General features: G+C 64.2%; 1 protein-coding gene across 2 annotated transcripts; it reads left to right on the top strand.

Annotated features, from left to right (window-relative positions):
- The first annotated feature begins 970 nt into the window (after positions 1 to 970).
- TERT (telomerase reverse transcriptase) lies at positions 971 to 21,068 on the top strand. Of its 2 annotated transcripts, XM_061187630.1 has the most exons (16): positions 971 to 1,189; positions 1,295 to 2,657; positions 6,354 to 6,549; positions 7,753 to 7,933; positions 8,819 to 8,998; positions 9,630 to 9,788; positions 12,402 to 12,497; positions 13,000 to 13,085; positions 13,867 to 13,980; positions 14,397 to 14,468; positions 16,155 to 16,343; positions 17,821 to 17,947; positions 18,726 to 18,787; positions 19,407 to 19,531; positions 20,327 to 20,464; positions 20,965 to 21,068. In XM_061187630.1, the coding sequence occupies exons 1-16, from the start codon at positions 971 to 973 to the stop codon at positions 21,066 to 21,068; spliced, it is 3,411 nt and encodes a 1,136-aa protein (XP_061043613.1). The 2 variants fall into 2 exon arrangements, with proteins under 2 accessions (XP_061043613.1, XP_061043614.1); XM_061187631.1 differs by lacking the exon at positions 16,155 to 16,343.
- Positions 21,069 to 25,898: the final 4,830 nt, after the last annotated feature.

The raw sequence follows: 25,898 nt of genomic DNA, 5'->3' as shown, positions 1-25,898 counted from the left end.
AACTGTGCCCCAGGCCTGGGGAGGGTCTCTGCGGCTGGGCTGGAAGGCGGGGGCTCCTGCTCTTCCTGGGGCCGCGAGCCTGGGGGCAGGCCCTTGACCTGTCCAGTCTCACCTTCCTCCTGGTGCCTGTGGAGGAAATGGCAGCTCTGGGTACGGAGGGAGGCCATGGGCAGGTGCCAGGAGCCTGCAGGTGGTGCCCCAGGGAGCCCGCGGCTCCACTTCTCCCCTTCCTTTGCCCAACCCATCAGGTGCGTGATTAATAGGGAACTGATTTGAGGATTTTGGGTTTCGGTGGGGATCACAGAAGAACTCAAAAAGAGAAACTACAGCCTGGGGTCAGGGAGACCAAGCCAGTGGGGGAAGTGCTGCTGCTGCCTGCTGACCACTGCCCGCCGACCGCTGCCTGCTGACCACTGCCCGCCGCCGGAGCCGGGCAAGAGCTCCAGGAGCCCCACCGCGTGCCGGTCCAGGTCCAGGATGCGCCTGCTCCCTTGGTTTCCCCAGGCCCGCCGGGCAGGGGCGGTGGTCCATTCTCTCCCTTGCGCATCATTACACATTCGCTGCCATGAGCCCCCGCTGGACCCCAAAGCATCCCTCACTGCCCGGTCACGGCCCACGTGAGAAAGTAACACACCAGAAGGACCCGCTCCGCGGGGGCGCAGAATGCACCAGGTCCCCCAGGGACCTCACGTTATGGTCCCCTCCCTCGGTACTATAGAGCCTCTCCTCTGTGCGACCCTCGCAAGACCCCTGCGCCCTGGGAGGGGTCACGGCGTGTGGGTGGGGACACCGCCCGGAGCAGCTGCGCGGTCGGAGCAGGTTTTCGTAGTACCTGGGCGCAAACACCTCTGGGGCCACACCCGCGGCCCGCAGGGTGAACCAAGGGCGGGGCTGCGGGGCTCCCGCGACCCCGCCCCTTCCTCCTCCCGACCCCGCCCCTTCCTCCGCGCGGACCCCCCTTGCTCCGGTGATGCCGCGCGCGCCCAGGTGCCGGGCGGTGCGCGCCCTGTTGCGGGACCGCTACCGGCAGGTGCTGCCGCTGGCCACCTTCGTGCGGCGCCTGGGGCCCGAGGACCGGCGGCTCGTGCGGCGCGGGGACCCGGTGGCCTTCCGCGCGCTCGTGGCCCAGTGCCTGGTGTGCGTGCCCTGGGATGCGCAGCCGCCCCCTGCCGCCCCGTCCTTCCGCCAGGTGGGCTGCCTCCGGGGACTCCGGTCGGGCCCGCCGCGGTGGTGGTGGAGGGGGTGGGGAAGGACGTACCTGCGTCCCCAGCGACTCAGGAGCCCTCCCCCCCAGGTGTCCTGCCTGAAGGAGCTGGTGGCCAGGGTCGTGCAGAGGCTCTGTGAGCGCGGCGCGAGGAACGTGCTGGCCTTCGGCTTCGCGCTGCTGGACGGGGCCCGCGGCGGGCCGCCCGTGGCCTTCACGACCAGCGTGCGCAGCTACCTGCCCAACACGGTGACGGACACGCTGCGCGGCAGCGGCGCGTGGGGGCTGCTGCTGCGCCGCGTGGGTGATGACGTGCTCACCCACCTGCTGGCGCGCTGCGCACTCTACCTGCTGGTGCCCCCCAGCTGCGCCTACCAGGTGTGCGGGCCGCCGCTCTATGACCTCCGCACCGCCGCCGCGGCGCGGCCCACGCGACGCGCGGGCGGAACCCGGACTGGCCTCGGACTCACGCGCCAGGCCGGGAATGGCGGCGACGGGGAGGCCGGGGAGCCCCGGGAGCTGCCGGCCAAGGGCGCGAGGCGGCGTCGGGGCGGCGCGGGGGGCCGTCCGCCTCCAGCCAAGAAGCCCAGGCATGGCCTGGAGCCCGAGCAGGGTACCGAAGGGCAGGCGCCTGGGGCCCACCTGGGCAGGGCGCCTGGGCGGAGCGACAGCGACCCCCGCGTGATGACACCTACCAGAGCCGCTGCGGAAGCCAAGTCTCGGGAGGGCAACGTGCCCAGGACCCGTCGCCCCTTCGCGCTCGTGGGCGGCGAGAGGGGTGTTCGCTCCCCATCCTGGCGGCCGTCACATCCCCAGGGCGAGCCCGGTCCCCGAGCGTGGGCTGAGACCAAGCAGTTCCTCTACTGCTCGGGGAGCAAAGAACGGCTGCGCCGCTCCTTCCTGCTCTGTTCCCTGCCTCCCAGCCTGGGGGGTGCCCAGAGGCTCGTGGAGACCATCTTTCTGGGCTCTGAGCCCCGGCCCCCAGGGGCTCCCCGCAGGATGCGCCGCCTGCCCGCGCGCTACTGGCGGATGAGGCCGCTGTTTCGCGAGCTGCTTAAGAACCACGTGCGGTGCCCCTACGGCGCGCTCCTCAGGGCACACTGCCCACTGCCGGCCTCCACCAGCCCGGCGGGGCCAGGCGATCAGAGGAGCCCTGGAGTGGGCGCCTGCTCCGGGGAGAGCCCAGCCGCTGCCCCCGAGGGGGATGCGGGCTCACGACGCCTGGTCCAGCTGCTGCGCCAGCACAGCAGCCCCTGGCAGGTGTACGGCCTCCTGCGGGCCTGCCTTCGCCGGCTGGTGCCCGCCGGCCTGTGGGGCTCCCGACACAACGAGCGCCGCTTCTTGAGGAATGTGAAGAAGCTCCTCTCTCTGGGGAAGCACGGCAAGCTCTCACCGCAGGAGCTGACCTGGAAGATGAAGGTGCAGGACTGCACCTGGCTGCGCGGGAGCCCAGGTGAGGAACCCGACCCCAGGACCTCGAGCGCGGCAGGGCCTTCTCCGTACCTCGCTCGGGGGGCAGGGGGCTTCTTGGTGGCTGTCGGGTGGCTGCATCTGCGTTCTCTGCCTCTGTCCCCCTCTCCCACCCAGTTTGCATAAATCTCCCGACGTTCATGGGCTCAGGCAGGTTCTGGGCGCTGGAGGGGCAGTGAGCGGGCCGGGCACGTGGTCTAGGGCTGCACCAACAGAGGGAGGTCAGCAGGAGGTCCTGTGAGCGAGTCGGCGGGTCATTCATGACCCTTTTTGACGCCAAGGTTTATCGCCTCGGCATGGTGCCCCGCTGATAGAAATGGGGGCTGGGCCCAGAACCCCGTTTATGGGGTCGGGAGGTGAGGCTCCTGGGTCCCCCGCTGGATCTGGGCAGCCCATACGCGGATCCGGATGTGAGTTCTAATTGTGCCTCCGCTAGGCCGGGGCCAGGCAGGCGGGAGGAGTGAAAAGACCGTGTCCTTGAACAGGGCCCCGGCGTCACCAGGGGTCGAAGGGGAGCATCCGGACGCCGCCCACTGTCCCTGGGCAGTGGGCAGCCGCTGTGGGTGCTGGCAGGACTTTTTCTGTGAAGCTGAGCCTGCGGTGTCCCTCCCACTGTGGTGTTCTGGGTTTGATGTTGGGCATCCTCCGGCCCAGCCACTGTCAGCCCCGCCTCGGTCAGCACCCTCCTTGTCAGGGCGGAGCCAGGAGTGAAAGACCCAGCACCCTCCCTGCTCTCCCTGTGTTTGACCAGCCCACGCTCCTGAGATGATCACGACTTCTAGAAGGAAGTCGTCTGTGAGAGCCAGGTTTGCCCCCCGCCTCCCCCGTGCATGTGACAGTCCCCGGGTGGGGGCCCCAAAAATCGCGACTGTGGTGGCCTCAGGTGCGGCCGGGGCATGCCCTTTCTGGCTTCCCAAGAGACCCCAGGGGCAGGTGACGCGGACAGTCAGGGTGACCTTCAGCAACTTGATTTAAAAAAATTTTTTAATTGTGGGAACGTAACATGAGACCTACCCTCTTAAACAACGCTGAAGTGGACAGCACGGTATTGCCCAGTGTACGCTCAGTGTCCTACAGCAGATCTCCAGAAACTTTGCATCTTGCGTGACTTTTACACCCCCTGAGCGGCAGCTCCCTGCACGTGGGACGCCGTGGATGAGTCTCCAGGAGGCGGGCTCAGGAGACCAGGCCCTCACCTGACCCCTTTGTGCTCGTGGGGCCCCAGCCCGCTTTGTGGAAGGAGGCTCTGAGTTCTGTGCTCTGGCCCCGATTTCAGACGGGGTCCCCGTGCCCCTCAAGCTGCAGGCACTGAGGAGATGGTGTTTTCCCAGGCGACTGGGCCCCAGCCCCTGGACCTCCCGGGACCTTGCTCACCTGAGCTGTGCCCCTGGCCATTTGCTCCTTTCCATGGCCTCGGCCACGCCTTTTGCCCGCTGGCTGAATAAATGCTGCTCTGAGCCACGGCTCTCTGAGGTCACCCCTTCCACCCCCTCCTGCCAGAATGCTGCCCCCTCCTCCGTGCCGGCCAGGCACTCCGTCCACAGCACCAGCCTCCTCTGCCGAGGCTATTGCCCTGCCTGCCATACTGCCCACTGATACCTGTCAGCTCGCTGATGCCCAGCCCCGGAGGCCAGACAGCTGGGCTGTCCACATCTGGGGCCACGTGTCACTAGAGACGCCACCAGAAGGACTCCTGCTCGCTGCCTTAGCCTCTGGTTGGCCCGTCCTGTCCGCCTACATCCGACCACGGTTGCTTTTCCTGAGCTGCGGGGGGGAGCGTCCCGCCCCTGAGCCCCATGGACCTGAGGAGTGGCTGTGATGTCTCAGTGGGGTGTCGGCCTCTCAATGTCCCCACCTCTCTCCTTCTCGGTCACCTGCCGCCCCTCCGACTCCCGGGCTGTGCGTTTCCCCAGCCCCGCGATAGCTGCCCCGTGTTTATATCAGCCGCTTTTCGGTGTTTTCTGTTTCTACTGTGATTTCTCCTTTGATCTTGGAGTTATTTGGACGATTATTTTTTATTTTCCGAACGTGTGGCAGTTTTAAATTGCCTTTTACTGTTGATTTCTGACTCAGCCATGTGCGGGTCCGTAGGACCACGGTGGCCTGGAGCCCGTGGAGAATGGCTTGGTCTCGTGTGTGGCGTTTGCACTAATGGTTCCCGGGCGTTCGCAGGCCGGGGTGGGTGCTGTGGTCACCACGTCAGGTGCCGTGCAAAACGTGTGTCCTTCCAGATGCCGCAGCGCTGAGGGTACACGGCCCCCTGGGGTGGGTGGTCCCCCCCCCTCCCCGGGGGTGGGTATGTCCTTTCCTTCTTGTCCCCATGGTCTGCACGATGGGTTGTGTTAGCTGCAGGCACATTTTAGACTTAATCTTCCTCATGAATGTCTAGTGGCTCTTTTTACCGTAAAGTGTGTTTACCTGCCTTCCCGTTGGTTAGTATTTCCCGCTTGTATCGTTTTTTGTTACTTAGTTTTTATCTTCAACCTGTTCGTAACCTATGAGGATACATGGTTTAGGTGTCTTATCAACAGCACTGAGCTGACGTTTTACGTTTCTTTTCGGTCCATTCTGACAGTCTTTACCACTTACCTGGAGTAATTTTTTCCATTTTCTGTGATGGTGGGCGAGTGTGGATGCATCTTTTCACCTTGCAATTTGTCCCCCTCTTCCGTGGTGTTATTCCTCGTTTCCTGATGTGCATTTTCTCACGTGTGTGTGCGTGCGTTGGTTTTGCTTCCAGGGTTAGCTTTGTATTCTCCACTTACCCCTCTGGGTGGTTGGTTACCTTGGGAACCGTGTAAGGGCTTTGCGTGTTGGAACCAGATCACTCTTGAGCTGTTCCCTCCACTAACCCAGTTGTGTCCCAAGTTAGATGCTGCTGGTACTGTTTCTACAGTCGATGTTTATGTAGCTTCATCCCCCCTTCTCTTCTCCTTGCTCACCGTTCATTCTCCTGCCCCAGACCTGCCTCTGGGGCCCCTTTCTTCTCCTCTGTGTTTCCTTCACGCCGGTTACGGGTGGTAAAGCCCTAGCTCTGTCTGCACTGAGGCCCCCCTGGCAGCCTGGTGACAGCTCTCGAGATGCACCTCTGCTGGAGATGTTATCGAGTGCACAGAATAAAATACAGAGGACCGCAGGGGAGAGCGCTCACCTTGGCCCGTGGCTGGGTCCGGAGCCCCGCGGCATCGGGCGTCCCTCGGCGTGTGGCCGCGTCTGCTTGCCCGCGGTGTTCAGCCTGGAAAACCCCAGGCGTTTCTGGCTCTTGCCACCCGGGGACGATGCCTGAGACTGCACACCAGCCTCCACCGCACGTCCCCCGTGTGGAGCGCGGTGTCTGCTTCCTCCAGCCTGTGCGTAAAGGGGACAGAGGATGAGGTGCCACATCATCGCTGCCCGGTGGAAACAGAACGTGAGCTACATACATTTCAGATTTTCCATAGCCCCAATAAGAAGGTAGAAAAGGAAAGGTGAAACTAACTTAAAGACATTTTTTATCAAAGCCCAGTGATCCAACATCATCACTTTAACATGCAACGGGGGAAGCGTCGTTGCTGAGATACCCGCGTTCTCCTCTGCCCGAGGCGCCGAGTCGCGGCACGTGGGCCGCACGTGCAGCCGTCCAGGCCCGAGGGGCCACTCAGGCAGCACGTGGGGCGAGCGCCGGCCTCTCTCCTCCCAGGGGCTCGCTGCATCCCGGCCGCCGAGCACCGTCTGCGCGAGGCCGTTCTGGCCAGGTTCCTGTGCTGGCTGATGGGTGCGTACGTGGTCGAGCTGCTCAGGGCATTCTTCTATGTTACGGAGACTACGTTCCAGAAGAACCGGCTCTTCTTCTTCCGGAAGCGCGTCTGGAGCCAGCTGCAGAGCATCGGCATCAGGTACGGCCATCGGGAACCATGGCCTCTCCCTGCCCAGGGCTCCTCACCCAGCTCCTCCAGGGACCCCGCCCTCGGCACGGACTCCTGAAACCCCCTTCTTACCTGAAAGCCGGGGGCTTGGGCTGGATGGTCTGTGGGGTCTAGGAGTCTGTCTGGACTGAAACAGTACGGGCGGGCTGCTTACTTCCCCCTGGCACGTGGGCCCGGGACTGTTTAATCCGCACAGAACAGATAGGATGACACGAGATGACAAACCCGCCTATTTGACGCCGTGCAGTGGGGCGCGTCTGGGGCAGAGGCGTTGCCGTGAAGCAGGCCTCCCAGGGGCTGAATGGCCGTGGGGTGGCCGTGAGATTTGTCTCAGTTGCTCACTGACTGTCTTATGTCCATTTTGAAAGACTGGGCAGGTGTCAGCTGGATTGGGATCCAGCCAGGATGGATGGGGTGACAGCCCGAAAGCCACGGGCCGGGCCTGGCCGAGGCACCCAGTGTCAGAGGGCTTAGCTGTGCATCTGCGCCAGAGCCGTGCCCTGCGCCCTGCGTTAGGACGTCTGTGGAGGGAGCCGGGCCGGGGTCCCTGAGTGCATGTGCTGCGGCCCGTGTCCTCCTGTGTCTGGTGGGGGAGGCTCTGGAGGCCTTCATCGTGGTCTTGAGTGAAGGCGCCCCATTTAAGTATTTCACACCATGCGATCCAAAGCGGCCGTTTAGGCTCTCCTTGTGGGGCCCCTGGGGCCCGACCCCTGCCTGGTGGGGGTTTGAATCCCATGATGGGCTGTGCTTGGACCCACGCTTCACCCCTGGGGCCACCAGCCCAGGGAGCATCCTCACCCCAGCGGCCAGGAGGCAGGGGCCACCCAGGCCCTCCCTGTGGGTGGTTTTGGGCTAAAGGCTGAAGGTCACAGGTAACAAGGAGCTAGCAGGCCCATGGGGGACAGTTCTGTTCCTCGGGGGGATACGCTGAGCACTCCCTGCCCATTCTGTGTGGTGGAGGGCGGGGTCTCTGGTCCACGGGTCCCGGCCTGCACCAGCCAGGGCTCTGTCCACCGGGAACCGGGTGTCCTGGCCCTGCCGAGGAGGGGCCTCCAGCAGACGCCCGGCCACCCCGCAAGTCTGGGGTGCTGGGCATGGGTTCTGCCGACTTCGTGGGCGCTGGTGGCTGCCATGCTTGCCCGCCCCGGCTTCCCACGGGCACCTCTGTTTCAGACAACACTTAGAGCGCGTGCAGCTCCGAGAACTATCCGAGGCAGATGTCAGGCGACACCAGGAGGCCAGGCCGGCTCTGCCGACGTCCAAGCTCCGCTTCGTCCCCAAGCCCAGCGGGCTGCGGCCCATCGTGAACATGGGCGACGTCGTGGGAGCCGGGAAGTCGCACAGAGATAGGAAGGTCACCGCTTGTGCCGCTTTTAGGCAAAGTGCATTTGAACCCCAGGCCTGGTGGGTGTAGTCAGAGTCTCGGGGGGCTGGCAGGCCCGGTGAGGCTGTGGAATGGTGGGGTGCCGTGGATGGGGGTTCCCGGGCCCAGAGAAGGAGCTCCCGGGAGGGCCAGTCCTGTGAGGTGCTGGATGGGCTCCGGGAACCCTCTGTGCCCCTGGCGCCTGGAATCCTCCGGGGGTGGGGTCGGTGCGCTCTCCGGGGCAGAGGGGCCACGCGATAGCTGTCACCAGCCTGCCAGGGTCCCGAGGACCCCCGTAGGACCTCACCCCCATGGTTAGCCCCCGTGACTGCTCTCCCCGCCACGGCACCTCTGCCTCACGAGCAGCTCTGACCCCTTCCATGCGCCTCCCTGTAGGATTTGGGGGTGATTTGGGGGTGATTCCACCGTTAGTGAGAAAGAGAAGCTGTTGCTGCTGATGGGGGTTTGGTCCATGAGCGAAGACAAAGTGCTCGCCCAGTGGGGCTGGGGTCCCCCAGGAGGTGGTGCCCCCCTCTCCGCTGGGGCTGGGGTCCCCCAGGAGGCAGCACCCCTCTTCGCTGGGTGGGGGGACCAGGTAAGTAGAGGGGACCAAGGGTGTAGCTAGTTGCATTTTTCCACACGTGGTGTCCGTGATCCCAGGGCGGGTCCCTGGGGAGACCCTGGGGTCTGGGGTGGGCGTGGGTCGGGCAGCCATCTGGCCCTTCTGCGGTCCAAGGGAGGCGGGGTAGGCGGGGGTGGCAGCGGGGGCGGCACAGAGCGGGGGCCTGCCTCTCGTCCCTGGGGGCTGTCTGACCCCACATCCCCTTGGTCTGGGGCCCCTCTGGTGACACCGCCCGTCCTGGGCTGGGCCTGTAGGTCCAGCATCTCACCTCCCAGGTCAAGACCCTGTTCGCTGTGCTGAACTACGAGCGGCTGAGGCGCCCCGGCCTTCTAGGGGCCTCCGTGCTGGGCATGGACGACATTTACAGGGCCTGGCAGGCCTTCGTGCTGCCTCTGCGGGCCCGGGGCCCGGTGCCCCCGCTCTACTTCGTCAAGGTGGGCGCCCGATTCCCACCCCCCACCAAGGGAACTGGCCCTGCAGGTGACCCCTCGCGTCAGGCCCCCGCCGGTGTGGGGAGTGGCCAGGCTTTTGCAGTCCCGTGTTTGCCAGAACGAGGCACCCCTTGGTGGAGCCGCGTCCGTGTCCCACAGATTCTCCTGTGAGCGGGAGGGCAGGGGACCCCATCTCCATTTGGGGGTGTCTGGCTCCCAGGGGCAGAGGCTTTGTGCCTTCCCCTCTGGAGTGGACTCCGTGACTGCACCCCAACTCCACGGGAGCTCCTGCCCTCGGGGTCCCCTTCAGGGAGGGAAACACCTGCTCAGGCCCCAGCACCGGGTGCCCTGGTACCCTGGTCATCCGCCAGGGGCCTCCTGGTCCCCAGCCTGCAGCTCAGAGAGAGGGGCGAAGACCCGCCCTGAGGGTGCTTAGAGTCCGGGGGAAGTGGGTATCTCAGCGAGAGCCCCGTGGGGGACGGGGACGGGACAGTGTGAGGGGGGGTCCAGGGTCTCCCCAGTCCCCTGGTGTACGATTCATCCCAGGGTTTGCTGACCGCAGGTCAGAACCAGAAGGACCCGGGAACTCGGGGCCCAGGTGAGCACGTCCTCAGGCACTTCGGTTCCCACGTAGGTGGACGTGGCGGGGGCGTACGACGCCCTCCCCCAGGACAGGCTGGCGGAGGTGATAGCCAACGTGATCCGGCCCCATGAGAACTCGTACTGCGTGCGCCAGTATGCCGTGGTCCAGAGGACTGCCCGCGGACACGTGCGGAAGTCCTTCAAGAGACACGTAAGCCCCACGGGGGGCGTGTTCGGTGCCGCGGAGCGCGCTCTGCTGGAGGCGTGGGCTGGGTGCTGGGGGGCGTGGTCTGCGGGAGGCGCATGCGCCGCGGTGGCGGTGGCGGTGGCGGTGGCGGTGGGCGTGCGCGGCGAGCCCCCTCACCCCGCGCGCGGTCGTCATCCTCACTCTTGGTGTTCCCGTCGGGTCCTGTCCTCCCGCTGCCCCTTCACAGCCCCGGGGCCCCAACTGCACACCGGGCTGAGCAGAGAGGAGAGACCCTGGGTGGCAGCAGAGCCACGCGTGTTTCCGTGGTGTCCCAGCGGCCACGCAGCAGGGCCGCGTGTGCTCCATGGGAGGGGAGGTGCCACAGGGCACCTCGCCCGGGACTCCTGGGCCGCGCTGCCGTCCGTGTGTGCGCAGTGGGGGGAGGGTGGAAGGGCAGCCCCTCGCCGCAGCCGCCTGGGGCCTCCGGCCCGGGCTGGGAGGGGACAAGGGCATTCGGTTGACCCCGAAGCCATCAGGGTGGGGGGTTTCCTAGCGCTTGTCGGGAAGGCTTTTGGACCACCTCCCCACCCCACCCCGGCCGAAACAGCGTGTGTACCGAGGGGGGGGGGTGTGGGAGTTCCCCCAGAACTTCTTGGAAGAGGCGCGTGTGAAGACCCCAAGACAAGGCGCTGGTGAGCGTGGTTTGCGAGTCCTGAGTGTGCGACGCAGGGATCTTGGGTTTGTGGACCGGGATGAAGCCTTCTCCGCTTCACGGTCCAGAACAGCAGCGCCCGCGGGACTCCCTCCCGCCCCCGGGGGCCACCTCTCCTATCCCGAGCACGGCGACACGCTTGCCTGTCTCTAACTCTGTAATGTGAAATCAGGGAAACCCTGCCCTCCTGTCCGGTTTCCGCCGCGTCTGGGGTCCAGCCGCCCAGAGCAGCCTCTCCGTGTTCCGTCCGCGGACGCCGTGCGCGGTGAGGTCTCGCCTTCCGCTGGGTGGGCGTTTGCCGGTTCTTCTTTGGACGTGAATGAGGCCGCTGCCTCATCTCCATGATGTGCCGTTTGGGAAACAAAGCCCTCGTTGCCGTGGGCGGATTCCAGGCTTGTGTAGTTTTAGGAGATGTTGCCCAAGAGGTTCCAGCGCGGCTGCAGGCGCCGCAGGGGGGCCCTGGCGGCGGTATTGGCGGTACCGAAGGACCAGGGCTGCAGCTTGCAGCCCAGCCGCCCGGTGGGGCAGCGCAGTTCTGTCTGTGGAACTTGGTCTGGGGAGATCCGGTTCTGGGCACCTTGTGTACCGGCCACGTGGCTGTCCTCTCATGGGGCGCCCATCCCATCTCTCCTGTGCTGCCAGGCTGTCTCCTTGGTCATCCATCTTAGGGGATCTTCCCACGTTCTGGGGACAAGTCCTTGGGCAGCTGTGGGCTCCCAGGCGCCTTCTCGGCCTGTCTCGCCTTTTCTTTTGCAAGTGGAGTCTCCATAAACAGATGCTTTTGTTTTGATGGATCCAGTTTATCCGCAGCTTGGGGCTGAAGCCGTGTTGTGCTTGAGCGGCCCACATGCCGGGCTACCTGACCTTGATGCTCCTTTAGAATGTTTCTCGTTAGAGCTGCGGGTTCAGCCCAAGGTCCGTTTTGAGTTAATTTTGGCGCTGCTGCTTTAACGTGTTCCGTCTCTGCCGGAATCTGGTCGTTTACAGACCTGTCTTCTGGTTCACTCGCCTCCTCTTTTCTGTCTCTGATTTTAAACCCATTTAGGAAATTCTTAATTTTAGCCAGCCTGTTTTTCAGTTTTAGAAATCCATGTGAATTTTCTCACAGATTCCAGGGCTCTGGTTACGTCCTCCATCTTTTTCTTTGTTTTGTTAGCAGCGTTATCTTGAGTGATTTTAAAATTCCAGGAACTTGATACCAGCTCGCCTGCAGGCAGGTTTCTGTCGTGTCTGTTTCTGCTGTTTTGTGGGTGGTTTTGGTCACACAGGCCTATTCTATAGCTTTTGGAATTTTATCGCGGTGTGCCAGACTTTGTAAATAGGGATTTTAACGTAAGGGGTTTGCGAGCTTTCCTGCAGAGTGGATGGTGTTTTCCTGGCAGTGGTGGAGCCGCGACCTTAGTCCTGCGGGGCCCATTCTAGGCAGTGTGGTGTCTGGTCTCCCTCACTTGGCCCTTCCCCGGTGGGGTCCCCGCGGAGGGGCTGGGCTCCCTCATCCCCGCTCGGCGTGGTTCCGGGGGCGCCTGCCGCTGGGGGTGCTTTCTCTGCAGCCCCTCCCCCCGGGAACTGCCCCTCAGTCCCAGCTGCTTCGTGGCTCTGAACCCCAACGTCTTCAGCCTCAGAGCCCTCACTTTCTGCTTGGGCTCCACCTCCCACGGTGGATACAGGCCTTGGGGAGAAGTCGGGGTGAAGGTGGGATGCAGCCCGAGGGCTGAGACCCCAGCCCGCCTGCGTCCCGCCTCCCCAGCGTCCCCAGGCGGCCCTGCTCTGCATCTCATCCCTGGTCGTAGCGGCCATGGCGGGGGCACCACAGAAGCTGCAGGGCGGGGCCTCCCAGGCTCTGTTCCCCGTTCTGAGGGTGCCCTTGCTATCGGGGCTTGGGGAGGGGGACTCCACCCGCCTCACCCCGTCTTCCCGGCCAGCAGGTGTCCACCTTCACGGACCTCCAGCCTTACATGAGACAGTTCGTGGAGCACCTGCAGGCAACGGGCTTGCTGAGGGACGCCGTGGTCATCGAGCAGGTCAGTGTGGGCGCTCGCTCACTGCTGGGTCCGGGGCAGCTGTGGACACCCTCCGTGGCTGGCAGAGACTTGCACCCGCCTTTGGCCACGTTTTCCTTTCTGGGCTTCACGCACCCTCTGCCGCCTGCACGCAGCTCCTCTGAGATTTGCTGTACATCTTCGCTCTCAGTTTTGGTCTCGAGGTCACACGAAGGCGAGTCCCCTTCCTCTAGGAGGACAGAGAGGGTGTGCCCCGTAGACCCGCCTCGAGCTAGCCCATCGAGTGACCCGTTTCCTTGTGTGAGCAGGGTGTCCCCAAGCCATCTTTGCCAGCAGCGGGTCGGCCCTCGCGGTCCCCGTGCTTTGTGCACAGTAGTCTCGGAGCGACCCTGCCACCAAGTGAGGCTCCCAGACACCAGGCGCCTTCCTTTGGGTCCGGGGCCCCCACCGCGAGCCATCCGGCTGGCCCGCCGGCTGGCCCAGGGCGGCATCCACGCTGGTGAACGCCCGCCTGCCTTCGCAGAGCTGCTCCCTGAACGAGGCCGGCGGCAGCCTCTTCAAGCTCTTCTTGCGCCTGGTCCACAACCACGTGGTCAGGATCGGGGGCAGGTGAGTCCGGACCCCCCAGCTCCCCCTCATCAGCCCCCGGACAGGCACTGCGGCCGTGTGGCCGGGTGACAGAGCAAGGCTTCCACGGTTGTGGGAGGTCCTTGCATTCAGAAGCCGGCAGATAATTGTTTTAATGTGTTTGGAACCAAACCGGCCTGGGCGAGTGCCTGTGTGAGACCCCGTGTGTGACCGAGGAGAGCAGTGGCCCTGGGGGCTTCAGGCTCACGGCCACGGTCGTTAGAGGTCAGCCTGGACTGTGGGGCCTTCTCGGAGGTTGTTAATCGTTGGCCAAGCTCAGGAAACTTTCCAGTTAAAGGGTGTATTTTCATCATTGTTATATTCTCAGTAATTACAGCACTTACTGAAAGATAATTACGTTAAAATATTAAAAAACATGTACAGTCTGGGGAGGCACATGTGCCAACTGCACAACAGGGCGAATTTTGACAAAGGGGACACGTCTGCACGTGCGTGTAAATGGCACCAGGTGGGAAGAGAACTTTCTCCACCGGAAAGGCCACGCCTGTGGCCCCTGGCTCCTCCCCAGGGGCACCACCACCCGCTGTGACCTTCGTGGAGAGGGGTCGTGCCACGTGTGACCAAGGCATGGCAGGGCCTCGTGGGGGAGCGTGATAAACCTTGATTCATGTTCCCCCAGGCGGGTGTGGCGTGGGCACGCGTGTGCATGTGTGTCTGTGCTCCACATCTGTGCGTGTGTTGACGATATGAGTGTGAGGCTCACCGTGGCTGGCCCACCTTCTAACCACGTCCTGCCCCCCAGGTCCTACGTCCAGTGTCAGGGGGTCCCCCAGGGCTCCATTCTGTCCACCCTGCTCTGCAGCTTCTGCTATGGGGACATGGAGAACGAGCTCTTCCCCGGAATCCAGCGGGATGGGTATGGACCCCTCTGTGTTGGCGGATGTTGCCTTGCTTGGGGCCTGTTTGTATTTTTGGTCCTGGATGTAGACGGGGCCTCACCCTTTCTTCTCGTAACGGCGCACAGGAGGTGGTCAGCAGGCCTCAAGCGGGGAGTAAACGTGGCTTTCTGCGTGGCCGGGGCTTCGGACCAGCGCCAAGCTCGTGTGCTTCTGGCCCAATTGCAGGGCCCCTGCTCGGCATCCCCAGCTGGAGCCGAATCCCACAGAAACCAAAGTCTTTGGTTAGATTCTTTGGAGAAGGTCACTTTATCCGTGTCCATGTGAATTCACACGTTAAAGTTTTCAACGTTTGCCCCCGTGGGAGGACGTTGCTGGTGGGCGTAAAGCAGTGCGTTCAGGGTCTCCCCTCATCTCGGGGTCAATCCGTGTCCAGGGTGCTCCTGCGCTTGGTCGACGACTTTCTGCTGGTCACCCCTCACCTGACACAAGCCAGAGCCTTTCTCAGGTAAGGTCCCCCACGCGTGTGTCTCTGCAGGCACTTTTTGGCCCACGTACGATGGATGGGACCTGTGTGCGAACACCCGTGCTCCCCACACATCTCCGCATCTCTGGGGAGTGTCATGCGGTGCGGCCCCGCGGCTCTGAGAGCCCCGAGTGCCGTCGCTTCCTCCTGTCGCTGGCGCGGCCCTCAGGACGCAGGTGCCACCCGCAGGAGCACGGCTCAGGCAGCGGGGCCGAGTCCGCAGAGGCTCCTTGGAGGTTCCGCGCCCGTGATGCGCTGGTGGTGGACGGAGCAGAGGCCGTGCGCTGCGCACCATGGGGGAAGGAAGAGAAAAGGCCTGCACGGCTCACCTGCGGCTTCCCCGCCGAGAACACTTGCGAGAGCGGGGAATTCAGACGTGTCAAGAAGGAGGGGTTACCAGGCGTGGGGATTGTGCCCAAAGTAAACCCGACACCTGGGACCCTTTGGGCTGCGGCCGCAGTGCCCCATCCGTCCCGGGAGTCTGGGGGCTTGTTTCAAAGCGTGGTTTTCCAAGGGAGAAGAAAGTTCAAAACTGAGCCCTCAAGGCGTCCCCGCCTGACACTTTGGTCACTTTGGTCGCTGGGCTGCCTTTGGAGAAACCCACCTGGACAGCACCCGCGTATCCCGTGTCTGCCCGCGGGGTACCCCAGGCTTGAAGCTGTGATGCTCTGGGGCTCCCTATGGCAGCCCCAGCACAGGACACTGCAAATGTAAGCTCGTCAGTTAAATTCAGTGTTGCATCCGGGTCCGCATGGGCACCGGCCACAGTTGGAGGGCTCAGCGGCCACACGTGTCCAGTGGCCACCGGAGGGGACAGCGCAGAGGTCGTCGCCTCCGTCATGGGAAGCTCTGGGGGCGGTGCTGCTCTGCGGTCATTGGGCAGGGAGGTAGCTCTGAGCGTGTCCGTCGGGTCCCACCAGGGGGTGCAGCAGACAGGCACGCGTCCAGGAGACTTACTGCAAGGAGTTGGCTCGCGTGATGGTGGGGCTGGCTGGGCGGGTTTGAAACCCGGGGGCGGGTGGCAGGAAGGGCAGGTGCTGGGGCTGCAGTCTGTGGGCGACCCCCTCAGTCAGGACACCCCCGTTTGGCTCTCAGGGCCCTTCCCCGATGGGTGAGCCCGCCCCACTCTGGGAAGTGGCCTCCTTTAAAGCCGGCTGGTTGCAGGTGTCAGCCCCACCTACAGACCCCCTGGTCTTACCCAGACTCGAGTTTGCACACCTGGGGACCGCAGCCTCGCCAGGTGGACACATCAGCTGGCCGTCACAGAGAGGACCCATCCCTCGGACTCTGCCTGCCCTCCGAGCCCCGTGTCCCCTGGGTCCCAGCTGGCTCCCCAGCTCAGTCGCTCACCTGTCTTTACCTGGAGGGTCAGCCCGGCGTCCCCTCGTCCTTCAGGACTGGCCTTTGGGGCTTCCATGCTCCCCTTCCCTGCTGCCTGCCTCTGCCCTTGCTGGCCTGGCCACCCTGGCCTCTGATCGTTGGCACTTGTTTGCCCAGAAGCCTGGAGGGCGGAGCAGGGCTGTGTCCAGCCTTCCTCGCGGGCCCGTGGTCCCAGCCCTCCGTTCCCCGCCCGCCTCGCTGGGCTGTTAGGTGACGTTGACCCGTGCCTCCGAGACCCGCGGGTGGCGTCCCCTCCACCCGGTGGCTGACGTGGCCCCCCTGCTGCAGGACCCTGGTCCGCGGCGTGCCCGAGTATGGCTGCCTGGCGAACCTACAGAAGACGGTGGTGAACTTCCCCGTGGAGGACGGTGGTCTGGGCGGTGCGGCCCCCTTGCAGCTGCCGGCGCACTGCCTGTTCCCCTGGTGCGGCTTGCTGCTGGACACCCGCACCCTGGAGGTGCGCTGCGACCACTCCAGGTGAGCGCCACCGCCGCGCAGCTCCGTGCGTCCTACTCCCGCACGGCAGGGCCCGAAGCCCCAGGGGGTCAGAGGCCAGCGGTGGGCACTAGGGGATGGGCTCTTTGGGGGAGCAGTTTTCTGGGCGCTTTTTGGTTTTTTGTTTTTTTGGCTGCGTCGGGTCTTGGTTGCGGCACGCGGGATCTTTCGTTGCAGTGTGCACGCTTCTCTAGTTGTGGCCTGCGAGTTTCTCTCTCTCTAGTTGTGGCGCGTGGGCTCCGTAGTTTGCGGCATGCGGGCTCTCTCGTCGAAGCGCGCGAGCACAGCAGTTGCGGCGCACGGGCTTAGTTGCCCCGCAGCATGTGGGATCTTAGTTCCCCAACCAGGGATCGAACCCGCGTCCCCTGCATTGGAAGGCAGATTCTTTACCACTGGACCACCAGGGAAGTACCTTCTGGGAGTTTTTGATAAAAGGAAATCGCGTGGCAGACTCGGGGACACGGCGTGTTCCACCGGGAAGCGTGTGGATCTGAACCAGAGCTTCCAGGACCTGCCAGACAAGGGTCCCCGTGGTCTCACTGGGCACCAGGATTCGTGGTCACCTCTGGCCCGTCGGGGAGCAGGGCTGTCGTGCGTGTGGCCTGCTCTGTTCACAGTGTCTTGGGTCCCTGCCTCGGTCGGCTCAGGCTGCTGTAAAAAACACCACGGACATTTCCGTTCTCTCGGGTCCTGGAGGCTGGAAGCTGAGGTCCAGGTGTCGCAGGCCGGTTTCTCCTGGGGCCTCTCCTGTGTGTGCGTGTGGACGCATCTGCTCCTCAAGGCCTCACACGGTCACCCTCTGTGTGCAGCACCTCAGTGTCTCGGGACACCAGTCCCATTGGATTAGGGCCCCACCTTTATGATTCCATTTTGCCTTAATCACCGTCTTAAAGGCCTTATCCCCAGACGGTCTCGGGGGCCAGGGCTTCAACCTGTGAGTTTGGAGGATGCAGTTCGGCCCCTGACAGCCCGTCCCCCCACCTCCCTCACACTGAGCCTGAGAGCACGCAGCCCAACCTCAGGCTTTGCGCAGACAGAGGGACTCGCGATGCACGTGGACGCAGGAACCTGGGCTCTTTCATGAATAAAAAGCGCAGGTGTCAAGACGGTGATGGATGGGCGTGCCTGTCCTGCGCTGGTAACCCGGTTCTGCTGGGGCCCTCGGGGCTGCAGCTGGTCCTCCTTGTGGGGTGCTCCCGGGAAGACGCAGGTGCAGACGCGTTCCACGCGCGGTTCACACGTCCGCCTGCTGCTCCCGCCGCCCCCTCTCACGTCCGGGCACCGACCACGCCGGTCAGTCGTGAACTGTCCACCAGGTCGTCTGGCTCCCCATGAAGCCGTGACCGTTTGGGGGACGGGCGCCCGTGCCGGCCCAGCGCAGCTGATGGGCTGGACGTGTGTGGCGGTCAGAGTGTGAAGTGGGCGCACGTGTTTCCTGGAACCCCACGCTGTCTCACAGTTACGCCGGGACCTCGATCCGAGCGAGTCTCACCTTCAACCAGGGCTTCAAGGCTGGGAGGAACATGCGTCGCAAACTCTTGGCGGTCTTGCGGCTGAAGTGCCATGGGCTCTTCCTGGACCTGCAGGTGTGCGGGCTGCCCATGGGCGGCTGGGGCTGCAGAGCGCAGAGGGCAGCTGGCATCACCTGGGGGTCTGTGTGCTTCATAGATCCTGGGGGGGTCGTGTGTGTCTGCTCCTGTGTGCGGACGCGTGCGTGTGTGTGGAAGTACATCAGACGTCACATACGTGTGGGCTCACGTGTACGTGTGTGGGAACGAGTGTGCCTGTGCGTGCTTCGTAGATTCTGGGCGTTGTGTGTGTGTCAGTACCTGTGTGCAGGCGCGTGCATGTGTGTGGAAGCACATCAGGCATCGCATACGTGTGCGCTCGCGTGTACGTGTGTGTGAACGAGCGTGTGCCTGCGAGTATGCGCAGGTGTGTAGCGTGTGTGGGTATGCGTGCATGTGCCTGTGTGTGCAGGTGTGCACTGTGTGGGTGAGTGTGCGTGTGTGTGTCCAGGGCCCCCGGCCCTCACCCTGCCGCGTGGCTGCCCCGCCATCTTCACCCGGGCCCCTCCTCACAGGCTGTAGGGCCCAGGACCGCTGTGGCCCCAGCGCTGGAGCCGCGGGGCCCAGGCCGTCGTCCAGCCAGGCTGGGTTCTCCCCCTTGTCCTTCCCGCAGGCCTGACTCCACCGCAGCTGCTGAGGGGCCCCAGTGAGGACCCGGCGGGTTTCACGGGAGAGGCTGATGGATTCTTATCGAGATGGTCCTTTTTCTTGTTCTGTTTGATGGGGCAATAAAGCAAAAAACAGAAACTCAAACGCCAGAGGCGTCGCCAACATTTTTTTTTCCTTATGACTCCAGGTGAACAGTCTTGAGACAGTTTTCACAAATGTTTACAAGATATTCCTGCTGCAGGCCTACAGGTGGGTCCACGGGGTGGCTGCCCCACGAGAGAGGTGGCGGCCTCGCCCTGGGGGGCACGCTGCCCCCCGGGCCCGCGAGGAGGCAGCGTCCGTGTCTCAGCGGCAGACACCGCCTCTCCGCAGAGTCCTCGTCAGCTCTGGAGGCGCTGCCCCGGGCACCAGACGGCGCTGGGAGGCCAGAGCGGCCCGGGGTGGCCCGAGCACCTGTGCCAGCCCTTCCTGCGGCGGGAGGAGGGCCGCGGGGCGGGAGGAGGGCAGCCGCGGGGTGGGGGCGGATAGGAGAGCAGAGGGCCAGTCGGTGCACAGGAGCGTCTGTGGTCCCGAACCCTCAGGTGCCCCCAGGAGGGACGGCGGGATGCAGCTCCCGGTCAGTCCAGCGACTCTTCTGGAATGTTCCCTGCCCTTGGGTGGCTCTGCGGCCCCCCTCCGAGAACCAGGGCCGGGCAGGTGACCGTGGAGGCCGGTGCTTGTCCATCTTGGGGAGGTGGACCCCGTCCTTCATTAACTGCGCCGGCTGGCCTCGGGGACCCAGAGGCAGGCTTGCCGCCCGTGGTCTCCAGGGAGCCCTGCCCCGGGCAGCCTGGGGAGGCTGGGCACCTGACAGAGCTGACATCCCCAGGTTCCACGCGTGCGTGCTGCAGCTCCCGTTTCATCAGCCAGTCAGGAGGAACCCCTCGTTTTTCCTCCGGGTCATCTCTGACACCTCGTCCCGCTGCTACGCCCTTGTGAGAGCCAGGAATGCAGGTGTGCGCAGGCGACCGGGGCGCTGGGCACCGGGGTCACCCCCACGCGCTCCGTCCTGTGCCCGTCCCGGGTCCCTCGTGCCCCGCGGCCACCGCAGCACCTGCCTCTCCAGCAGCCACAGCGGAGACGGGGCGTCGGGGCGCCTTTAACTTGCTAGCAGCTCGCCGCCCTCCGCCACGTGCCTGGAGAGTGGCGTGGCGCTTGGGGGCCAGCTGGTGGCCCCCCCCCCGGCTCTCCGCCTGCTCCCGGGCAGGCCCTCCTCCCCTGGGGCTCTGGGCCCTTGCGTCAGTCCAGGCCGGGGTCCACAGGAGGCCGTGGGCCGCCCCTGCCCACCTCAGGGTGGAGCCAGTGAGGGGCACCCGTGCCAGCCACGCGCCCGTCTGCTTTGGGTTCACCGCCCCTGGGCTTGGCCTCCTTCGGGGCATCCCCACCTGAACGCTCCCGCTGGAGCCCCTGTGTCTGCACCTGCGGCCTCGTCCTGGGCGTCTCTGATCTGTCTGAGGTTCAGGCCGTGCGTGTCTCTGAGGTCCTGGGTGTAACAGGCTTTGCCCTTCGTCACGTCCGTTTGTGGAGGTTTCTTGGAGAAGTTGAAGAAAACGTCTCAGTTTTCAGAATTCCTTGGTGCTCCTGTCGGGGTGGGCCCTGAAATGAAGTGGCCAGTCTCCCCGCTGCCCCCAAGACCCCACTCATGCCGTCACCCCCGGCAGGAGGGCAACGTCTGGGGCCCCTGGTATCCCCGGGGAGGAGCGCTGAGGCGGGGCCCGCGGGGCCTCAGCCTCTCCTCGTGTCGCCCAGGGATGTCACTGGGGGCCAAGGGCGCCTCCGGCCCGTTTCCTTCCGAGGCCGCGCAGTGGCTCTGCCTGCACGCCTTTCTGCTCAAGCTGGCCCGTCACCGCGTCACCTACAGCTGTCTTCTGGGGGCGCTGCGGTCAGGTAGGCGCGGGTTGAGTGCGAGGCGCCCCTTCGTGAGGTGCAGGCCCTGCCCTCCGGCGTTGGGGCCCCTCTGTGTCTGAGGGGCAGGCGGGCGGGTCTCGGAGCCCCCAGGTGAGGGGTGCGGGTGCCCTGGGGGTTACAGGCCCCCTCACTCATCCAGGGGCCTGGCATGACCACCCGGGTCTCGCCACCTCTCCACCGCCCCTTGGGTCCTCGTCCTCCGTCTCCCCTGCAGCCCCCCACCTGCGTGTCCTTCCTCGCACCCCCGACCCGGGTCCCTGTCGGGCCTCTGCCTGACAGCCCCCGTGCCCCCGGCAGGGGTGGGGTGCTTGCCCCTTCCTGAGGTGCCCACCCCAAGCCCGCCTGCACACAGGGGTGCTTGGCAGTGTAAGTGCCTGCTGGTCTCAGCGGTGCCCCGGGCCCTGGGGAAGGGCGGTCTCTGGTTTCTCCGGGGCGTGGGTGGGGGGTTTGGTGGTCTGACTTCAGTCACTGCCTTGCAGCCAGAGCCCAACTGTGCCGGCGGCTCCCAGGGGCCACTCTGGCCGCCCTGGAGGCAGCAGCCGACCCGGCCCTGACCGCAGACTTTAAGACCATCTTGGACTGACGGCCAGCCCTGCTCACAGCCTGGGCTGGGCTCTGGAGCCCTGTGGGAGGGGGCCAGCTCCACGGCAAGGCCTGGGCCCTCCCCCGAGACCCCGGGAGGGGTCAGCCCCCAAGTCCTCAGGGAAGCAGGGCCCCCACGCCATGGCCTTCTCATGACGGGGTCCGTTTTCCAGCTGCTGACCACCGGGAAGAGGCAGGTGGGAGAGCCGGGCATCGGGCGTCAGGCGTCTGGACGGGGCAGGGGGGACCTTTGTCACCCCCTTCCCCTCGCTGCAGGGGCTGCCCTGGTCTGGAGCGATGGCACATGTGTCTCCGAGGGCACGGGGCGGCACGTGGGGCTGAGTGGTGGGCGTGGGCTCCTTCCTGCTGACCTGTGCAGTCAGTGCCCAGCTCAGCCGTTCACACCCACCTCGGGAGCAGTGCCTGCCCCGGGCGCCTCCGCCGGCTGCATCCATGGTTCACGCCCCATGGCGCTTTCCCCAGAAGCAAAGGGCCCAGTCAGCTGTTTGAGGCCCGGTTCCTCCCGGCCCCGCCCTTGCTTCTGACCTCGCTTGTCCCTAAGCTCTGGACCCTTCCCCGCTGGTCCCCTCTCAGCACACGGCCCGGGTCATCCTGACTGCGCTCCTGCACCGCCTCCTACCCGCTGCCCTGCCACCCCGGTGGAAGGAGCCTTTGCTGATTGTTTTCACAGCTTACAACTGTTCTCTCAATGTTTGTATTAAAACGCGTACTAGTAAGTACTGTGTTCTGCAATTATAAACACGTGCACCTGTTGGGGTGCGAGATACACGTGGGTCCTCGGCCTGGTGGGAGTCAGAGGGGGGTTCCTGGGGTGGGGATGTGGAGGGAGGGGCGGGTGGCTCAGCGAGGGCGCTCCCACGGGACCCGGCCCAGCACCCACCGCTGCCTGCAGCCAGCTCTGGCCAAGCTCCGTGGACACGTGGGAGAGGATAGACAGGAAAGTTCTGAGGTCCAGGACGTCAGGATTCTTCCTGAGCATGTTTCTCCTCTGCCCGTTATCTTCTCAGTGGACCATGGGAGTCTCCTCTTTCCAGAGGGCTCTGTGGAGTGGGCAGCGAGGGCCGTGCACACGGGGATCCGAGTCCGGCCCCGTCCCTCCCGCAGGGCGCTTGTCTCCTCACCTCCTGTCCCCGTGTGCTGGACCTGGGCAGGTGGACGTGCTCAGACAGGCAGTCCCTGGCTGTCCACCCCGTCTGCCCCCCTCTGTCATCTGGGTAACCTGCGTGCTGACCGCTGTGGGGCTCCTTTGGTCACATGCTGTCACATCCACTTAGCTGGACTCAGGCACAGCGCCTGGGGAGGAGCAGGATAGGCCTGGGAACAGGGCCTCCCAGAAATGGGGGGCTCTTCAGAGGGGAGCTGCTTGGGTCCCCGAGGGTAAGATCTCTACGGGAGTCTTCCTCGTGCACGGGGGCTTCCCTGCACTGCTGGGGCACATGGGGCTCTGCTCAAGGTCAAGGATCGTGCTTCGGGGGGCCGTGTGGAGGACCCGGGGAGAACGGTGGTCAGCCCCTGACCGGGCCATGGCCAGGTGCCCCAGAGAGCTTGTCCAGGGAGCCCGGGGGCTCGGCGGCGAGGGGCAGATTTCAACCTGGGCTCCCTGGTGGGGGGTTGAACCACACAGATGCCACCCCTGGTCCCCTGGCGGGGGGACCCCACAGATGCCACCCCGGTCCCCTGGGGGGTGGACCACACAGGTGCCACCCCCACACACACACACACACGTTTCCGGCCCAGCAGGTCTGGGAATGTGAATCAAACTCTTTCCAGGTGGTATTGGTGCTGCTGGGGGCAGGGAAGTTGGAGGCTGTCTTCCATGCAGTGACCCCCCGGGATGGAGCCGACAGAGGCTGGCTGGGTCCAGCGTCAGGGTCAGGGCTCAGGAGGTGGGTAAGGGCGAGGTTGCAGGGACACGGCTCAGCCGACACCAAGAGGGACTGAGGTGCCGGGGGGCTTGTGTGAGAGCAGGCCCTCCTCGCAGCAGCCCGTCAGAGTCCCCGCCTCCACGTCCAGCCCGGCTCAGGTCCCTGTGGGGCACCTCCACCCGGAGAAGCCATCACCCGGGCCTGCCCTGCTTCGTCTGCACTGAGGCTGTGCCCTTCAGAGCCCTGCGGGGCACACAGAGCAGGAGGGGCAGCTCGGGGGGTGACCTGGGGGTCGGCTATCTGCCCTGTGCCAGGGGACGGCACGGAGGCTGGAAAGCGGCATTTTGATGACCTTGAGCAGTTCCCAAGGCTTCCTTCCGGGATGTCCCTGATGGGGCCGCATGATGTGGCAGGTGCCGTCAGGTGTACCTTGGACGGGGTCGGTGCTAACGCAGCCCAGATCAGCTGAGCGTGAGTGCAGGGCGCCTGCCGGGGTTTATGGCTGTTGCCTGTTTACTGCCACTGCTGCAGCGTCCGAGTGACCAAGCGTTTATGATGGACCCAAGTCCACAAGTGCATCATAAATAATCAGTGTGGGACTGACCCCACCCACCTGCTGCCGGCCTGGCGGTGCCCCTGCTGGGAAGGACTGACCTGCTGCCCAAGGCGGAGGGCACTCCATGCAGGGGGAGGTGACCTGGCCCCCACAGCTGCACCCCACTGACCCGCCACCGGCCACCGCAGGCTCCCAGCACCCCTGGGCCTGTTTCTGGCATTTCCAGAAACAGGCCAGTCATTGCTCAGTTTTCTGACTTCTACGTGCCTCTAGAACCTTGTTTGTCTACTAAATGCATTTTGTCCCAATTTTACTCAAAGTCACTTGTATTTTTACTAAAGTGTAAAACCCTTGGAAAGGGCATATGCTCTGGTCAGGCTCAACTGAGTAAGACCTCACTCTGATTTATCTGTTTTTTAAAATCATGCAGACTGCCAAGTCTCCTCAGGGTGAAACATGAAAATAATACGATTCTGAGAAGCAAAGAAAAAACATCTGGTTTCTTGGGCTTCCCTAGGTCTGAACTGCAAGTGAAGGAGCCTCTGACTCACGTGCCCTCAGATGTGTGTGCAGCCAGAGGAGTCAAGGTGAGAAAGGCATGAGGGGCAGGAGTGAAAGCAGGGCACAGATGATGCCCGGGGGCCCTCAGCCCCACAGCTCTGCTCCCCTCACCGCCATAACCCTGGTGTGTGCTGGCGCCCAGCCATGGGACGCTCACCTGTGAAGGTCGCTGTAGAGCAAAGGGCTTCCCAGACCTGGCAGCTCAGCGTCCCCCAGGCGCTGGTGGGAGGATAATGACCCCCAAAGACGCCACATCCTAACCCCAGAATCCACATCACCTGATGTGGCAAAGGGACATTACAGGTGCAGGTGGAGTTTGTAACTGATCAGCTAACCTGAAGGTGGGACATGATCCCGGATCCCCTGGGCGGACCCACTGGAAGCCCAGGGTCCCTGAACGTGGAGGAGGGAGGCTGAAGAAGACTCACGGCTGTGTTGGCTTTTTGATGGAGGAAGGGGCCACGAGTCACGGAGTGTGACACGGAGTGGGCGAGGTGCAGGCCCCGGCCTGCCCATGCGGCTTAGGACTCACTTTGGGGGCACTCTTGGGTTAACCCTGCTTTAATACTCAGCTCCTCTTAGGTGGGCAGTAGTGCACGTGCTTCTGTTTGCTGGGGTCTGGGCTGCCGAGGGCCAGGAGGGCCCCCTCACGCATGCCTGGCCTCACCGTGGTACTTGTCAGCTGGGGATGGTTCAGCACCACGGACAGCGTTTGCCCGGCCTGGGACTGGAGCTTAGCGGGAAGTGTTCCCAGCACGACACCAAGGACACACATGGTCTCCTTGAGTGAGGCCGTGGGGCTGGGGTTGGAAGCAAGCCCGTGTATCCAGTGCCCAGCGCCTTAGAGCTGACCTCTGGCTATCGGAGGAGGGCCAGAGCAGAGGAGGGCGGGTGGAGGTGAGTGGGCTCAAGAATGGGCAGGTCTTGGCTGAAGGAAGGACCGGGCGTGAGTGAGGATGGCCTTCCCCTGGAGACAGTCGAAACCTGCGTGATAATTGACCTTTTTGTTCATTCCTGACACATTTGACTGAGAAAGTCTCAAAAGAATAAAAGGCAGTGCTTCTGAGCCAAGCCTGGGAAGAGCCGGCCTCCCCGCTGGCTTTCTCGCCGCAGCTCCCTGGCCTTTGAGAGCGGGATGGGCCATGCTTCTGTGGCGATTCTCTGCATTGGGCGGCCCGAGCATCGGTCGAGACGGACCCACACCCCCGAGATTCCCCATCACGTGCAGTCGCACCAGACCCTCCCCATGACCCCAGGGCTCTAGGTAAAGAAAGGGGCTTCTATGGGGCGGGGCCTCATGGCAGAGAACACAGTCTGCTTTTCCTTGGAGACCAGCCCTGCCTGCAGGTTCCCAAACTTGCGTGGCACGAGACCCCTCGGCTGTGGGGTGTGGCTGGGCCTTCCCAGATGCCCCCCTACCGCTGGCCTGGCTGTCGGGACCCCCGTTGTTTTGCCCATGGAATCACCGGGCACAGTGCATGGCCACCCAGACTGCCCCGTGCATGACCACCCGCCGCAGGGCCCAGGAGGCGGACAGTGGGCTGTCCCCCATTTGGGGCAGGAGACGGGTCCCCCCCACCTCCACTCCTGGATGGAGCAAGGCGGCTGCTCGGCCACAGGGGCCGTGAGTTGTGTGGGGCAGCTTCACCCCATCTCTTCCCGAGACGAAGCACCCAGGGTGGGTGGATGGAAAAGGCACACGGCCAGGGACCGCTCCCCGGGGCAGTGGGGACTCAGGCAGCTGAAGCTCCGGGACTTGGCTGAGCCTCTCGTAGGGTTTTGGCTCTGAGAGACAGACCTGGGATCTGGGGCGTCAGGTTCTGAGAGA

Source organism: Eubalaena glacialis, chromosome 4 (genome assembly GCF_028564815.1).
Source record: "Eubalaena glacialis isolate mEubGla1 chromosome 4, mEubGla1.1.hap2.+ XY, whole genome shotgun sequence".
NCBI classification, from domain to species: domain Eukaryota; kingdom Metazoa; phylum Chordata; class Mammalia; order Artiodactyla; family Balaenidae; genus Eubalaena; species Eubalaena glacialis.
This window is presented reverse-complemented; position numbering and strand designations above follow the sequence as displayed.